Here is a 17935-nt window from a genome sequence, read left to right on the forward strand (position 1 = left end):
AATTTACTTCGAATCACCATATCATACCTCAGACAACTTGTAATAAAAGAATATCCATGTGAAAATCACAGGTAAATTATTATGGACGTCCTGAGTTGTGATTCCTCAACATGCTGAATGCCCGGATGTAAACTTTACGAAGCTGATTTCGTAGCAAAAACTCACTTTACAGACGTTCTTCTGTAAATAACAAGCAGATCACATCGTCCGAAATCTTCAAAATGATATCATAATAAAAGCTGTAAGGATTATCTTTGGGAAAACATGGTAGAAATTCGAAAAATTCAGCAGTTCAATAAACCATGCTTTCTCTTTTGGTAAACGGATCAATAATGATCACGTGATGGATAAGAATGGGGTAAAATTAGTTCAATAAAATGAACCGAATAGCTGATTATTATAAAGCTATGCACATGCACAATATGTACAATACAGATACTGTTATATTATAACATTATCAAAATAGAACACGTCACATAAATGAAATTATCTGCAATAATTACTTTTTTATATTGTGACATGAAGGATATGGAGATAACAAACAGTATTCAGTCTCAAAGTCAATACAACAATACAAATAAGAGCAGAAACAACATGGACATGATGTTTTTTGCAAGTTGCGGCTGTTTCATTATACATGTATCACTATAAATGGATTCAAATCAATAAAATGTTGGGAAATGACCATCAATATTTTAAGGGGCTTAAATCTAAATGTATTTTGTTGACCGTTTTTCTAAATAGAGAATATAAGGACTATAATCCAATCCACACTTTGCAAAAGTTGTGTCCCTTTGATAGGTCAATCAAATAGGAAAGAAATGACACTTCTCCTCTTTATGCTACAAAATATTTTGGGCATGCTCAGATAAATAAACTTTGTTTTAATTTTTCTTTTGATATATGAGTTGGCCCATTCTTGGGCAATCATTATACAAGATGCACATAATTCTTCCATTCAGATGACAAATTTACAAACCAGAAAACTATAAAGGGTACTGTGAGGATGCTTTGGACTTTTCCTCAAATGGCGGCCAAGGGACATAATTTTTGAAAAGTGTGAATTCACCTATTCTTTCAATGCTGAAAAAGAAAAATATGATTTGACTAGTTTTTCAAACTATTTATTTCAAATATCTTTTTCTATTTTTTATATTATCTTTTTTTTTTTTTTTTTTTTTTTTTTTTTTACAATTCTTTAAATTGATTTAGCACATAAAGTATGTGGAAAACTTCAACATTCAAAAGATATAATTGATGCCATTGACATTTCAAATAGACTGAGGATGAGTGTCTTTTTTCGTATCAAACTTCAACTGAAAAAGTCTTTATTCAGAAATAAAATCCATAATTCATTTAGAATAATGCACAAATAGTTTTTCATCCAAATCTTTTATCCATAATTCCACACGGAGTTTGTTGACAAATGCCACAGTTTCAGAATACTGGGATAGGAAATTATATTGTGTCCAGTGATTTTCTTCCATTTATAACCTGTAGTTTTGTCTGCCTCTTTAAGGAACAAAATACTGGTTCAAATGGTCTACCCGCTCATTGCTGATATGATGTTCTGGCACACTGTAAGAAATAAAAAACTGATGTCAAATTAGTGTTTTTAATTATGGAAATTGATATGCTTGGTAATATTGTGAAAAAATGAGTATTCATATTATTAATGAAAAAGGATTTATAAAAAAAAAAAAGGATTGGCTATAAACTGGAGTTGGTTGGGCAAACAGAAACATTTTTTTTCCCTTAATTAATAACACCATGTACAGACTAAGATATCGACAAGTATAAAATATACATTTTTAAAAACATAACATTGTACCTTAATGTAAGCGGATGTTCTGTAAGCTAGGACACTGTGTGAGAGGGCTGCAGTGGTACACCCTATTATAGATTGGCCTTTAGAGCATCTGTCAGCTCCATCCCAATACATGTACCTCTTCTCAAGTCCCCATTTAGCAGATATAAAATGTTCTATATTCTCTTTTATCTCGACTTCATGCGTCCACAAAAACAGGAATACCTATTCAAAATATTTACATGTTGTACATCTGAGGAGCATTTACTGATTTGTCATGTTTATTCTTACATGTATAAATAAAAGTTTTTTTAAATGGAATATTCTTTAATCTGCATTAATATTTCATTATAGTCGATGACTTCTAATGCTTCAAACCTTTGATTATTCCTACTGATTTAACACAAATTAGTTATGTTGAACAGGGGGGTCTAAGTTTCTCCGAGGGGGGGGGGTTCCAAGGTAACTTTTATCTTGGTATAGTATATGAATTTAATAACCTTGCAAATTACAGGGGGGGGGGGGGGGTCCTGAGCTTCATATTTTAGCGGCTTAGGCACAAACATTAATGCAATAATTAATGAATACCACTGTTTTATGCAGAAGAATTTTATGAGTGAGGTATATGTGCATTACTTTTGTTGTAGTGTAGACTAGTCAGTGAAATATTGAATTGTATGTAGATGGGAAAAATTCTATAGAGTGACAACACCTTGCATGATGTTGCATCTCAGGTTAATTGTTTGGGTTACATGTATAACAGTGTCTCAAATGATATGATATCTTTACACATGACAGAGTACAACTGGATTATGTCATGTGAAGATCAACTGACAGTGATACACATATATACACCACTGTGGAATTGTATTTAGCGTGTAATTAAAGTTATATAATCCAAGATTCCTCCGACTCTAAACCCTGCTTTTACATTGTGACTTGTGCAGGTTACAATCAGATGTAAAAGCAGGATTTCGAGTCAGAGAAATCTCGGATTAATAGTTATAGTGCCCTTGCCCCTTTACCCCTGTTTGAATATTTATCAGGTCTGGCACAATGTCTTGATTAAGCTATATAGCTTGATTTAGCTATATAGCTTTATTAAGCTATTTGGAATAGCTTAATGAAGCTATTTTATCACAATTTTTTCTCAAATGTTTTATTTTTTCAGCATGTGCAAAAAGTCGCACCTTGGTGCAGTGGAAATATTAAACTTTGAACTCTTCTGAATACAATGCATGTAAAAATCACTCACCAAATTGTGTCTCCTTGAGAGACTTTGTACTCAAATTTTTAAAAGTTTGGGGGCTATTGATGAGTGATCACACAGTTATTTCTTCAATGAAATTATAAAGGAGGGCAGTTATGGCCAACAGGATAATTGATTGGTAACAGTTCAACACAATGAGAAGCAATCATACTTATCCACGCCTCACCGCACTCAGTAGGACACTTTCCCCTAGTACAGTTACCAAAACAATGGAAATTCATCTTTTGCTTAAAAGTATTCAACAACAGCATTGTTAGAACTTTCTACGATTTAGGTTGTTTTTTTGATAGCCCAAAGTACATATATGAATAGTCAAATACTTTTTGTTTATTTCTCACTAAAAACGTTTTTGTTAAAAACTGCATATAAATAGTTTTATAAAGCTATTTTAAATAGCTTAATAATGCTATAATGCTATATAGCTTAATCAAGACATTGTGCTGGACCTGTTTATATTGCAAAGAATTGCCATGATCACGGAAGAAAAATAATATGTTGAACTTAGAGACAAACCTGGGCAGATCAGACGAGAGTTGTCGTGGGCATGGTCAGATGGTGGGATGGGGTGATCATGGTGTTCAATGCGATTGTGATTCCTTCATTCGAGTGATTGTTGGCAGGGTAATTTCAGTATGACACACCTCAATATCGCCTTCTTTCAGTCAAGGAAGCCTTGTTGTACCGCTAAATAGATTTGATAGACGAAAACCCAAGATTTCTCCGCATTTCATGCTTTCCGAAATATCCGCTTTGTTTACAATGCCGAAAACGGCGGTAAGCGAGATAAGTCGTAAAATTTCACTGATTGGTTTTTGGTTCTATTTTAATGATATTTTAATCACAATTTATGTTATTTTATATCAAGTATATCTATACAATAAGTTGCTCGGTAAAATTTAATAAAATATCATCGAAAGATTTGAACGACATAACAAAAACATAAAATTCTTTTACGTCACTTGGAGTTGCGCGGTGGATTCAAAATCGTCAGTTCCATACTCCCTTAAAGTCAGCTGTGTACAAATGGAAGGATTAGTATTTTTGATAATTAATTTCTGCGATACCACAATATCCAACTTATCACATGAACGTTGCGCTTGTAGATTTTGAATTGCTTCCATATCTGATTAATTAATTGCATAGACAATTAATCTGAGATTCCATCAATATCCGACACACCATAAAAAGGCATTTTAAGAAATGTAACATATCTTGAAATAGATGTGAATTTTTTGAGCAGATAAAAATATACAAAAAAAACTTTTAAACTGAGATATATTTAGAACTGTGAAAAGCTGTGTTTAACAGGTCTTGAATCAGGTTATCACGCAATGAAACGCAAAGAGATTGATCCTTGAATCGTTTGAATAGACCTGGTGTTTTACGTACTAATTAGCAAAGATAACAATTTAATAAGATTTGTGCCATTCTTTAAAGAACACAATAAATTTTCTGTAAAGCAAATATCCGTGAATTTTTTGACAATCCTCGTATATCAGCAGGGGGCTTTTAAAGATAAAAAAGGAATATTTTTTTCTGAAATCATGTTGTTGCGTTAACGAATGAATGTATTATGCAACTTAAAAAACATCCTAAGGTATTGGTCATTGCAACGTTGGGTTAGAAGTCCATGTCAAGAAAATTTTAAAATCATTTCAATTTTCCAAACAAAGAGGAGAGGTCGGACAATACCGAAAAGAAAAGGTAAGATGTTTTAATCATTGAATCCTAGAAAAAATAGTCATTTGCAGGAGAAAAACGATAAATTCCATGAACCAACGTTGAGTTCATCTAAGCTTTAATACGAGTATAACCCCTTTCGCACCGGGGCTGCGTCCTCCCGTCCTCAAAAAATGCAAAAAGCCTAGGTGATCGCAGTAGAGTCTCCTACAGCGCTGTGACAACGCGGCGAGATCTCAACTGAACGCCGTAGGGTCGCGTTGGGTCTCCTAGAACGCCAGGGGACGGCGATCAAAGTATGCGGTCCCGTGGGGATCCGGGTTAGAATAGGTCCTCAGTACCCCCTTGCTTGTCGTAAAAGGCGACTAAATGGGGCGGTCCTTCGGATGAGACCGTATAAACCGAGGCCCCGTGTCACAGCAGGTGTGGCACGATAAAGATCCCTCCCTGCTCAAAGGCCGTAAGTGCCGAGCAAAGGCCTAAATTTGCAGCCCTTCACCGACAATGGTGACGTCTCCATATCAGTGAAATATTCTGGAGAGGGACGTTAAACAGAATGCAATCAATCAATCACAAAGTACGCGCCGTGTGATCGCGGTGTGATAAGAACGCAGAAAAAAGTAGTATGATCGCCGTAGCAGCGCGGTATGATCTCCAACAACGTAGTGGGAGCTCCGTACGAACGCCGTGAAGACGCACATGATCGTGGCACGAACGCAGTGATAGTAAACTGCGCTTCCATGGAGACGTCAAGGAGATGTCTCGGAGTCCTTGGAGATGTCACTGCGTTTCTAATGAGATTGATTGTCTTATGATTTTTTCGACTGCGATTACACGGCGACAGCACGGAGTTGTCACTGCGATCATTGCACTCCAATGACGTTTATACAGCGTCCGTTGGCGATCAAAATGCGCTTTCACGGCGTTGTTAGAGCGTTGTCGGCCAGCTCACAAAACAAGAGCAATGAGATCATATTTGATCAGTGTTGTGTTGTAGAAATATCACCATCCAACACGTGGGTCAGCCATAACGGAACTACTCTATTCAATATTCATGCGCACTTACATTCTAATATATAAAAATGTTAATGAAAGATACAAGAGCTCCGGAATACATCACATTCATCAATAATTCCAACGTATTTGTTACACTTGGAGCATTTAAGTGAAAAAAATGGAAAAGAAAATTACGCCAAAACTTGTTCTGTTGATTCACTTAAATTTTGTAGAAAAAATTTTCAGTTTATTTTTTACATTCATAATAAAATCAAAGAAAATCTAACAACACATCTAAAGCGATAAAATTGAAAAATGGAGTTTAATCATTAAACAATTAAATATTAATAATTTAGTACTAAATTAATTAAGTAGAGCATTTTCAATTATTAAGAATATTTTTGGAAACATCGTGTAACTTGAATTTTTAAACAAAAATGTTTTACATTCCTTCTGAATTTATATCAATACCTAAAGAACGCATTGTGAACGTATTGTGAACGCAGCCAGCGCAGTGAGAACGCCATGAAAACGCCTAACGCGCCGTGAAAACTCCGAGGAAGCGCAGTCAATCGCAGAGAGATCTCCGTGGGAACGCAAGAGAGCGCCGTGAGATCGCGTTAGAATCGCATCAGTAGGGAGCCTTGACATCTTCATATTGTGAAAAATTTACAGAAATTTGTGCATTTTTTCCACGGCGATTTCAAAAATTTAACAACGCCGAAATGACTCCGTGTGAACACAGCTTGGTGTGACAGGGCCTTAAAGCAGTCACCCCACAAGGGAGCACCTATTCAACTGACCCACGCCAGAACTATATTCTTCTTCTTCTAATAATAATAATAATAATGCTTTATTTAGAGAAGGTAACCCGATTAGTACCAGGTACTATTCTTCCCCGGGGCCTTCTAATTTCAAACAACATATTACATAAAATGATACAATCAAAGATAAAACATGTAGAGTTCGTTAGTGCATAATGTAATGTACATCTAAATGAGATATAGATTCAAAATTAATAAAGAAGTCAATATTTGTATTTATGTGAAGCATAAAGTAATTTATACCATCTCTATTGTAAAATTTTTTATTTTCTATATTCCGGATTTTGTTATGCCTTCAGTTAAGATTTTCGCCTTACAAAATCCTTTATCTCGGATCACGTGATCATTGTTTACTGTAATTTTAGAAGGGAGAAGATTTTGATTTCATTTCGTTGGACTTTGAGTATTTTCGTTGCGTTATAAGGAATTCTTTCGAGATAATCACGTTTCTCCAGTTGATGTTGAATTATTAGACCAAGAATTGTAAGTAAAATGTGAATTTTAACATTTTATACAACGTTTTCCAAACTGATTGACCAGTGGCAGTGGCTGGTTTCGTAACCTCCCTTCTTACATAACACATTTGTTATGACAAAAAACGTTTTGATACTTGGTCACTCCTTTGTGCGGAGATTAGAACATTTTGTTTTAAACAATTTGGACAGCCGAGTGAACGAAAACCTGAATTTGAATAGAGATGAGGTTCGCATTTGTTACAGTGGACATGGTGGCGCTTCTCTGGAGAAGATTCGCGCGCTGGGGATGGCTTACGTAAGGGAACACCGCCCGGATGTGGTCATTATTCATGGTGTTTCTAACGATTTGTGTAAACCCGAAAAATCTGTTGACTCTATTTTTAGACAGTTAATTGAATTTCTCATAGACCTACGGTATGGACAGTCTGTCAAATCTGTGATAATTCTACAAACTTTACATAGAATTTCTCCTCTGAGGCGCACTCGTTACGAGGTCAGTTTACCGTGGTTTAACGGCAGGGCAGATGAACTAAATAGGAGGGTATCAGATTACACAAAGGGAGTTGATGGTGCCAAATTCTTCCGCCTTCAAGGATTTTGGAACTTTTCCACTAAGTCCAGTGTTTACCTTGATGATGGAGTCCATTTAAATAGACAGGGGAACATCAAGTATTACAACAACATCAGGGCTGTTGTTGTTTCTGTTCTTAAATCTCTGCACAATGGTGGGTAAAGTGTATTTGTAATTTTTGTATGCTATTCTCACTATTAAGTGGGGTGCATTAAGAATGCATACATCATTGAAACAAACTCATTTTATGTACAAATATGTTGAATTTAATGTGTAAGGCACTTTTTTTAGTGTATTCCCTCTAATTATGAGGCTGTAACACAAGTTGCCTATTTAGTACACATTTGACCTTTGAACTTTTAAGTTCAGGTCTTTACACCCCAATATGGTTGGGGTTTTTCTGACATTGAATACCTATTTGGTATATTTTCCATCGGGTCTTCCATTTATACCCCTACATGGTTCGGGTTATTTTGCATCAGTGTTTTTTATTATTTTGCACTTATTTTTGGAATAACCCACTGGGTTAGGTGTATTTCTTTATGGGATTGATACCCTATATGGTTTGGGTTATTTAAATCCCGGTACAAACACCTATTTCTTTGGTCCCTTTGGGTTTTCCATTTTTTACCCCTATATGTTGGGGTTATTTTACACTGATGTTTACAAGTGCAAATTCTTTTGGAATGACCCTTTGGTTTTTTATTATGTATTTGTTTCCTTATATATTCTTTTACATGTTAGGAAACAATTTATACAGATATATAGTTAATGCTAATATTTTGATGACCACATTGGTTGAGGAGATTTTAATTCTATTTATACATATGGTCAAAGTTATTATATATCTGTTAATTTTATGAACATGATATCTCTATATACATATTTGGTTTTCTTAAAGGAAAGCTCATATTTGAACTATATTCATGTTCATGTACTCATATTATCAAATAATTTTAGATGAATGTCAGTGAGAGAGGGCGGCGAAGGAAAAGGACTGCTCCCCCTGCCGCAGCTGGATCAGCTACACAGAGGGTGGTGATGGATGAGGAAGTGGACGGTACCTCCCAGAATGATGTGCAGCCCCAGGTTCCACCTATACAGCCACAATTGGTAGCAGCGGTGACTGAACAGGTGCTAAAAGCCCTTGCGGGAGAGGAGAAGAAGGGTACTAAGAGGAGCAAACCTCAGAAGGGTTCTAAACGCAAACAGCGGAGAACGCCAAGCAGCGGCTCTTCAGGTACAGACTCTGACAATAATGATGAATCTACAGATAATTCAGATTCTGACAGCTCCTCATCTTCAGATAGTGATTCCGATGACTGTGAACTAATTTCTGATCCGACAACTTCGCAGATAGATTCTAAATTGAAAAACAAAATTTGGCAGAACAAATACGTAGATTTCGTCAAGTTGCTCCCAAGGGATGATTTCACTTCAGATAAATCATTGCGCCTACAAAGCGCTGGTAACTCTGAATATAAATTTGTCAAATCAAAACCAAAAAAGTCTATCAAAACAATTGAGCAGTGGACAACAGCATTTTTGAAATTTTTGGCAGTATATTCGGAAAAATATCCAAAGCAAATCCCAGCTGTTATCAAACATGGGGAAATTGTTAGAGAGTTAGCAAGTAGATCTTTGGGTCAGACATGGCTTACATATGATAAGCAGGTCAGGAAGGACATTGAAGTGAAGTCAATTCCATGGGGGCAACTTCATTACGAGTATTGGGTAATGGCCACCACTTTTCGACAACCCCAAACCCAACTCAATTTTCGTGGGAAACAGGGCCAACCAAGGGTTTCATTCAAAAATAGAACCCCTCCAGGATTCTGCTACGTCTACCACAAAAGTGGAAAATGTTCAAACCAGCAATGCCAGTATAAGCACATCTGCTTTCAGTGTAGGAAAACACACTCAGTCTTGTACTGCACAGGGGGAGATAAACCATTTACAAAGGGTACCGGTACCACATCTCAGTCTAAACAAACATCAATCCCCCAAAACGCAAACAAATAAAAATGTAGTAACACCAGTTAAGGTATCCATTTTAAGGCAGTTCCTCGAAGGGTATGATGACAATTTAAAAATTTATTTAACTGAAGGTTTTCAATATGGCTTCAAAATACAATATGAGGGTCCAAGGCAACAGCGCTTTTGTAAAAATTTAGTATCGGTTCAGCAGCATGAAAATATAGCTTCAAATAAATTACAAAAAGAAATTTCCCTTGGTAGGATTGCTGGTCCATTCAGCTCACCTCCTTTTACAAACCTTCAGTGTTCTCCTATTGGAATTGTTCCTAAAAAAGAAATAAATGAATTTCGGCTTATTCATCACCTGTCATATCCGGACGGAGCCTCTATAAATGATTTCATCCCTGATGAGTTGTGTTCTGTTTCCTACGCAACAGTAGATGATGCCATTAAACAAATAAAGAAACTAGGTAAAAACTGTTTGTTAGCAAAAACAGATATCGCTTCGGCATTTCGCATATTACCTGTTCATCCAGATGACCATGAATTGTTAGGGATTCAATTTAAGGGGGCTTTTTATTATGACAGGTGCTTGCCAATGGGGTGTTCAATATCTTGTTCTATTTTTGAGACATTTAGCACTGCCTTACAATGGATAGCTTGTTCAAAGTTCGGTGTATCCAATATGCTGCATATTTTGGATGATTTCTTATTTTTAGGTCCACCTGATTCCCCAGTATGCAATTTAGCTTTATCTCAGTTCATTTCAATGTGTGAAGTTTTAGGGGTACCTATTAAATGTGAAAAAACTGAGGGGCCTTCAACTACATTAATCTTTCTGGGTATAGAGTTAGATACTATGAACATGGAAGCTAGATTACCAAGAGACAAAATAGAGAAAATTCAGAATGCTCTGCATTCTGCCAAGCGACGTAAAAAGATTACTCTGCGTGAGCTTCAATCTCTGATAGGCCTGCTAAATTTTGCATGTTGTGTTGTTGTCCCGGGAAGGGCATTTTTACGGCGGCTTATTACACTCACCATAGGTATTTCAAAACCACATTTTCACATTCGTCTGAATGCACAGGCTAGGTTAGATTTGAGTGCTTGGTGCGAATTTATTGAGAATTTTAATGGAAAATCTATGTTTATTGATGACCATTGGCTGAATTCTCAAAAACTACATCTGTACACAGATGCTGCAGGAAATTTTGGTTATGGTGCTGTTTTCGGTACTAAATGGTTCTATGGTGCCTGGGAAAACATGGGTCTAAGACAGGTCTACAATATCACTTTTAAAGAGTTATTTCCAATAGTTATTGCAGTAGAAACTTGGGGAGATGCACTTGCAAACAAATCAATACTTTTTCATTCAGATAATATAGCTGTAGTAGAAATTATAAACAAAACTTCTTCTAAAGACACCTCTGTTATGTGCTTATTGAGACGCTTGGTGCTTGCTTGTTTAAGGCATAATATTTTATTCAAAGCGGAGCATATTCCTGGAAAAATAAATGTCTTACCAGATCTACTTTCGCGATTACAGGTGCAGAAATTCCTTGGGTTGGCACCATACATGGACCGATTTCCAACTACTGTGCCAAAGCAATACCTTCATGTTTGAATGAGACTGCATCTAAATTGTTGGAAGCCTCAGTAACTTACAATACTCAGCAATCTTACAAGACTGCTATGTCTGTTTTTCAGAATTTTTACAGAAAAGTATTTCACACCAGGCCTGAATTTCCTACGGAAGTAGCACAGGTTATTTGTTTTGTGTCTTGGCTACATAAAGAAGGAAAATCCCACAACACCATCAACACTTATGTTGCTGGTCTTTCATATTACCACCGTCTAAATGGTTTCACAGACCCCACACAATTTTTTATTATCAAAAAACTAATTAAAGGTGCACAACAGCTGTCAGGTACACCTGATATCAGGCTACCTATCACACCTCAAATATTGCGCAAAATTGTACATGCAGTTAAAAACACAATCTCTGAAAAATTCAATAGGCTTCTCCTTAGGGCAATGTTTACTCTGAGTTTCTTTGCTTTCTTACGCGTAGGAGAAATAACAGCAAAATCCCCTAGAAACATTAAAAATGTTATACAAATGGAAAACTTGAAACTGGACAAACCTTTGACAAATCCAAAATACATGACATTAACTCTTAGACATTTCAAGCACAACGCATCCTGTAGACCGGTCTGTTTACAAATAGCTACTCAGAAATGTAAATCCATTTGTCCGGTTCGTGCTATGGTGAAATACATTGAAGCACGAGGTTCAGCTCAGGGTCCTTTGTTTACTTTTGATAATTGCAATCCCATTTCACAAGCATATTTTACATCAGAACTCAAGAATGTGGTGTTATATACTGGTCTTGACCCCAAGCTCTATAGGTCTCATAGTTTTCGCATAGGGGCAGCTTCTTATGCTTTTCACTCCAAAGTATCTGAAGAAAAAATCCGCCTTATGGGTCGCTGGAATTCTAATGCAGTCAAACGATACTTCCGTATCCCAGTGTTTGATACTATTGAGGTTTCACCTACAAGTCAGACTGACTGAGGCAGCTGATGATGAACGTGTAGTATCCCTCCCTCCCTATCCCTCTTGCAATCATAAATGTATTATTTATATTCAGACTGTCTGAGGCAGCTGTATATTTATATCAATTCCATATTTTTACTTAGTGGCCGTTATCCAATACAGAATTTTGTAGATAACAGTTTTGGCTTTTTATGACATAAAGAGATTTTGATTTATTTCATACACATGATACATATGACTTTGGATTTCACTGGACTTCGTAGTTGATCAATTATGACTGTCTGAGGCAGCATAAGTTAATGGAGATAAAGTGTATGAACTCGTGCCAATTTTAGACTGTCTGAGGCAGCTTTTATTGTTTATATGTTTATCAAGCTTTAGGGAATAATGTGGACATTTTCCTTTATGCACAATTTGTATCCAATTGGTTTTTTGTGTAGCATTTTACATTTTTTTTATACGGGTGTTTATGTTTTACATGTATAAAGTACTGGATAAACTATTGACTGTCTGAGGCAGCATTGTCTATCCAGTCGGACTGAATTTGTACGGGTATTGTTAAATAAGTTGCATTTACCAACATCTCGTTTTTGCTTGTATAATGTATGGACAGGTTTTGTTTTTTAGGTTCATACCTTTTCCTGACATTTTCTTGATGTATGTTGTACTTGATTTTAACGCTACTCAGGATTTATGTTTCCAAGAACTGTTTAAGCAATAGACATTAGGTATGTGTTACCCTGTCATACTGATATCTCCCATTTTTCTCCCATTCATCTCCTCTGGATGGGGCACTTGTCTCTAAGCTACTGTTTTCGACAAGTTTGTGGCATGTTTTTTTAATCAAGTCCCATCTTTTTTGCCATTTTTAGTCATGTGTGTTTTTATTGTGTACATACTTAGAGTTCTATATGCATTGTTGTTCTATATTAATTAGGGCAAATTTAAGATATGCATTTCCTTTTTTATTGTATGTACCTTTTTGGTTGTTTTTAATTTTTCATTGTGACAGGTGTAACATATATTTAATATCAAACAATACTGCTGTATATTTCATTGGCATTTGTAATAAATGCTCTTTTCAATTCAAATACTTGTTGATATCATTTTTGGCAAAAAACAGAGCAGAGTAGATTCTGGCAGAAAAACAGAGGATTGGTATTTGATGTAAAAAATAGACGATGGTATAATTGTATTTATGTGAAGCATAAAGTAATTTATACCATCTCTATTGTAAAATTTTTTATTTTCTATATTCCGGATTTTGTTATGCCTTCAGTTAAGATTTTCGCCTTACAAAATCCTTTATCTCGGATCACGTGATCATTGTTTACTGTAATTTTAGAAGGGAGAAGATTTTGACCCTCCTCCTCCCCTTCATCCACCGGTGCTTATTGTGTGTTCAAATGAAGCTAGTCATATCATGTTTTGTCATTTTGCTCAATCTGTATTATACTTGTTGGCTATTCAAGATTGTAACTAGTTCTTTTTCTACAATAACTTTTAGGTACTTAAATTAAGTTAGTGCCAATATTGTTTTTATTCAAGCTAGTCCCAATTCTTTTGCCATTTTATTTTTAAGTATGGGCATGTTTTTTTAATCAAGTCCCATCTTTTTTGCCATTTTTAGTCATGTGTGTTTTTATTGTGTACATACTTAGAGTTCTATATGCATTGTTGTTCTATATTAATTAGGGCAAATTTAAGATATGCATTTCCTTTTTTATTGTATGTACCTTTTTGGTTGTTTTTAATTTTTCATTGTGACAGGTGTAACATATATTTAATATCAAACAATACTGCTGTATATTTCATTGGCATTTGTAATAAATGCTCTTTTCAATTCAAATACTTGTTGATATCATTTTTGGCAAAAAACAGAGCAGAGTAGATTCTGGCAGAAAAACAGAGGATTGGTATTTGATGTAAAAAATAGACGATGGTATAATAATTGTTCAAGAGACATTGTCTTAAACAATAGTAATAGTCAAACATCTTGTACAAAGGACATATTCAAACATTTATTTACATACGTTGGCTAATTATAATTTTTTCTACATTTCGTCTAAAAATAGGTAAGGTTGGTGATAATTTTATATGTAATGGTAGGTTATTCCATAAATTTACACCTGAATATTGAATAGAATTTGTAAGTAAAATTGTTCTATGTTTTGGTAAAGGAAGATTATAATTTAATTCTGAACGTAAGGAATAGGAATCATTGCTATGAAAAACAAAAGGTCCTGGAGATATTCGGGGCTCATACCATAAAAAGTTTTGTACAATAAAATACACTTATGTAGTGTGACTAATTCAAATACATTTAGCCATCCCAGTTTTTCAAACAATGGTTTTGATTGTTCTTCGGGTGCTGCATCAAGAATAATTCTAGCAGCCCGTTTCTGAAGTTTATGAATTCTTTCAATGCTAGTTTTAGATGCATTGCCACATATTGTAAGACAATAGTTTATTGAAGGCAAAATATATGCATTATAAAAAAGTTTTTTGGTATTTAATGGAAGAAATTTCTTAATTTTACGGAGTGTAAATAACTTGTATGTTAAGGATTTACAAACTGAATCTACATGATAATTATAATGAAGATTTTGATCTATATAGACACCTAAGAGTTTTTCAACATTAACATTTCCAAGCTTTTCTCCAGAAATTTCTGTATTAAGTTCTGGAATATCTAATTTTGACCTTTTTTGTTGTGTACACATAAGCATAGATTTTGATTTGTTCGTGTTCAGAATCATTTGGTTCTGTAAACACCAGTTTTCAATTTCGCATAAATCATAATTCAAAAATGTTTCAATATTATGTACATTGTTATCAGATAAATGCAGAGTTGCATCATCTGCAAACATATCAATATTACAGTGATTGACACATAGGGGGAGGTCATTTATGTACAATAAAAATAGCAGTGGACCTAAAATAGATCCCTGGGGCACCCCTGCTGTGATAGGTAAGATATCAGAAGAACATGCACCAATTTTAACACTTTGGGTTCTTTCATTTAAATAAGACTGAAACCAGGTAATTGTAAGTGAATCAAAGTTATAGTGCCTCAATTTCTCAATTAAGAGATCATGATTGACTAAATCAAATGCTTTACTGAAATCTAGAAATGCTATGCCAGTGAGATTCCCTTGATCCATTGCATTCAACCAGCTGTCAGTAAGTTTGGTTAGTGCCGTTTGGCAAGAATGGAATTCCCTAAAGCCACTCTGTGAGTTTGTAATGAGGTCAAAAGCTCTGGTGAATTCACGTACTTGATTAGCAACATGTTTTTCAAAAATTTTTGATAAAGTCGGTAAGATTGATATTGGTCTGTAATTACTTGGATCATTTTTATCGCCCTTTTTATATATAGGGGTGACTTAAGCTTGTTTCAGATGCAAAGGAAAGATGTCATTAGTAATGCTAGTATTAATTAGATGAGTTATAGGCTTAGAAATTATATCAGCAGAGAGTCTTAAGAGGCGGGGACCAATGAAATCTATACCTGCCGATTTATTAATGTCAAGTTTGCATAGCATTGAGAAGACCTCGTCTTGTCTTATAGGAAGTAAGCTAAATACATTTTCATCATTAAGTTTTTACTTTGTGAATTCTTTCAACTTTTCTGGTTTAAAGTTACGCTTTGGTAATTCATTTAATAAATTGCTAGAAATTTTTGTATAGTGTTCATTAAAAACATTGACAATACCTTGTGTATCGTTAATTTCTGATCCGTTGTCCTTAATATGAGTAGGAAAAAATATTTTGGCTTTGAGGATAAATGGTTCAGATAGCTCCAGAGTTCTTTAGGATTAGAGCTCTCCTCAATAGCTGATTTATAATAAGTACATTTAGCATTATTAATCAAAAGCGTAACTTTATTCCTCCAATGTCGAAAATTTTCAAAGTCTTTGTGTTGATGATAGTAATCTCGTAATTGTCTAGCATCATTAATTTCTTGTGTTAACCATTTTGGACGAGACTCAGTTTTCACACGTTTAGTCTTTACTTTAGCGTGACTATTTAGAATAGTATTAAACATATTGTAAAAGTTCGCTAAGATATCGTTAGGATTGTCCAAATTCGTAAGGGCATCAAAATTGACACTTTTTAAATCGGAAAGAAATTTTTCTTCATTAAAATTCTTAAAGTCGCGGTATTGAATTTCAGTGTGTTTTCCCTTACGCTGCATGCTGTTAGATCTGCGTGTTGCACAAACAGGGTAATGGTCAGACATAGCTATGGGTGGTACTTGGATTTCACAGATGAGGTCAGGTTGGGTAGTGTAGAAATGATCAATAAGGGTAGATGAGGTGTTAGTAATTCTAGTAGGTGTGGTAATTAATTGAGTTAGTCCAAATTCTTCTAGTGCAGATGTCCAGGATAGAGGGGGGTCTTTTAGTAGATCAATATTAAAGTCACCTGTAAGTATGATTTCTTGGTCATCACAGCAGGAGGCACGATTTATCTCCCTAGCTAGGTCCTCCACCCAGCAGATGGGTGCAGATGGTGGGCGATATGCAGAACAATAGAGGATAGGCTTTGTGTTTTTTAAATTGATTTCTAACCATATTGTTTCTATGTTACTAATTTCTAAATCTTGTCGACGCTTATAGGATAGATTATTTGAGACATAAATAACTATTCCACCACCTCCCTTATTTTGTCGATCTTTTCTTTCAAGTACATAACCATCTATATTCAAATCTGCATCACTAATTTGTTCATTTAAAAAAGATTCACAAAGCCCCAACACATCCATAGATCGTTCATTTTGTAAAATTAATTTCATTTCGTCTAATTTTGGTAGAAGATGACACACGTTAAAATTTCCGAAACGCAAACCTTTTTTAACTAGACCAAAATCAGAATTTGTCAGTGCACATTTATTAGAGATGTTTATTGCTTTGGTAGAATTTAGACTTTCAGGGCTAGGGCTTTTGTTTATCTCCTGTTTTGAATTAGATTTTTGCTTAGTTTTGAGATAATGTATATTTTTGGCAGCTGAAAATTCTATTTGAGAATTTTTTAAGATACATTTACATGAATTTTTGTTACATTCTGAACATAAAGTTTCGAGAGGTAAAAAGTTATTTTGCAGACTTAATGAAATACTTTCTGTATATTCGGCCAGACATTCGTTGCCCCTATTCTAGTACGGACAGAACTTTTGTTTGTGGCCAGGTTCCCCACACTGCCAACAGTCTACTTTGCTCCCATGTCTACAATTCCGGGATGAATGGCCTTGTTCTCCACAGAAGTAGCAGCACGTATACTTCATCGATGCGGAGGGAGCCGGTACTTGATGTTGCTTCAGAACTGGGACATGCTTATTGTATAGTTTCAACAGAGAGGCGGTTCCATGGTCAGATAAATGTATACCGTCCTTCCAGTATAAAGGGGAATTCCAGGCTTTGAAAATTTGACTTGCTTTAATCACTGTCGCACCATACTCTTCGCACACAAAACGGATAGCTTCATTCACATCAATGATCAATGCATCTTTTCGAGGCATGACTTCACAAATGAAAACATTAATATTTGAATTCCTCTTCTTCAGATCCATTATTATCTCGGAAAAGTCATTTTCTACTGCTTCCATATTCCGTTTATTTGAGGCATCATTTCCTCCAGCCTGAATCATGACATTTTCTAGAGAAGACACATCATATTGCTGCAATTTCTTACGAATATAAGAAATGCTGGCTCCTCTGTTGGTACTCACACTAACATTTGAACATAACCCACGGGTTTTAATACGTTGCAGAATTG

The 17935-nt window shown here is 35.2% G+C and overlaps 1 protein-coding gene across 3 annotated transcripts; it reads left to right on the forward strand.

The window, feature by feature from the left end:
- Positions 1-6833: 6833 nt before the first annotated feature.
- LOC134279577 (integrase/recombinase xerD homolog) lies at positions 6834-14006 on the forward strand. 3 transcript variants are annotated; one of them, XM_062761985.1, is made up of 3 exons: positions 6837-7778; positions 8585-8864; positions 11148-14006. In XM_062761985.1, exons 1-3 carry the CDS (start codon positions 7776-7778, stop codon positions 12173-12175), a joined length of 1311 nt encoding a protein of 436 aa, XP_062617969.1. In that variant the 5' UTR covers positions 6837-7775; the 3' UTR covers positions 12176-14006. The 3 variants fall into 3 exon arrangements, with proteins under 3 accessions (XP_062617971.1, XP_062617969.1, XP_062617970.1); XM_062761986.1 differs by having other exon boundaries at positions 6837-7060; XM_062761987.1 differs by having other exon boundaries at positions 6834-7778; positions 8585-14006.
- The last annotated feature ends 3929 nt before the right edge of the window (positions 14007-17935 follow it).

The sequence above is a fragment of the Saccostrea cucullata genome, unplaced genomic scaffold, assembly GCF_032062105.1.
Source record: "Saccostrea cucullata isolate Sc308-1 unplaced genomic scaffold, CSIRO_AGI_Scuc_v1 ctg6320, whole genome shotgun sequence".
NCBI lineage: Eukaryota > Metazoa > Mollusca > Bivalvia > Ostreida > Ostreidae > Saccostrea > Saccostrea cuccullata.

What these genes read in the sequence shown, in the direction of transcription:
- LOC134279577 (XM_062761985.1), top strand. An exon ending in GCCAAGCAGCGGCTCTTCAG is followed by an intron (nt 8,865 to 11,147) that starts GTACAGACTCTG and finishes TCGCGATTACAG; the next exon opens with GTGCAGAAATTCCTTGGGTT.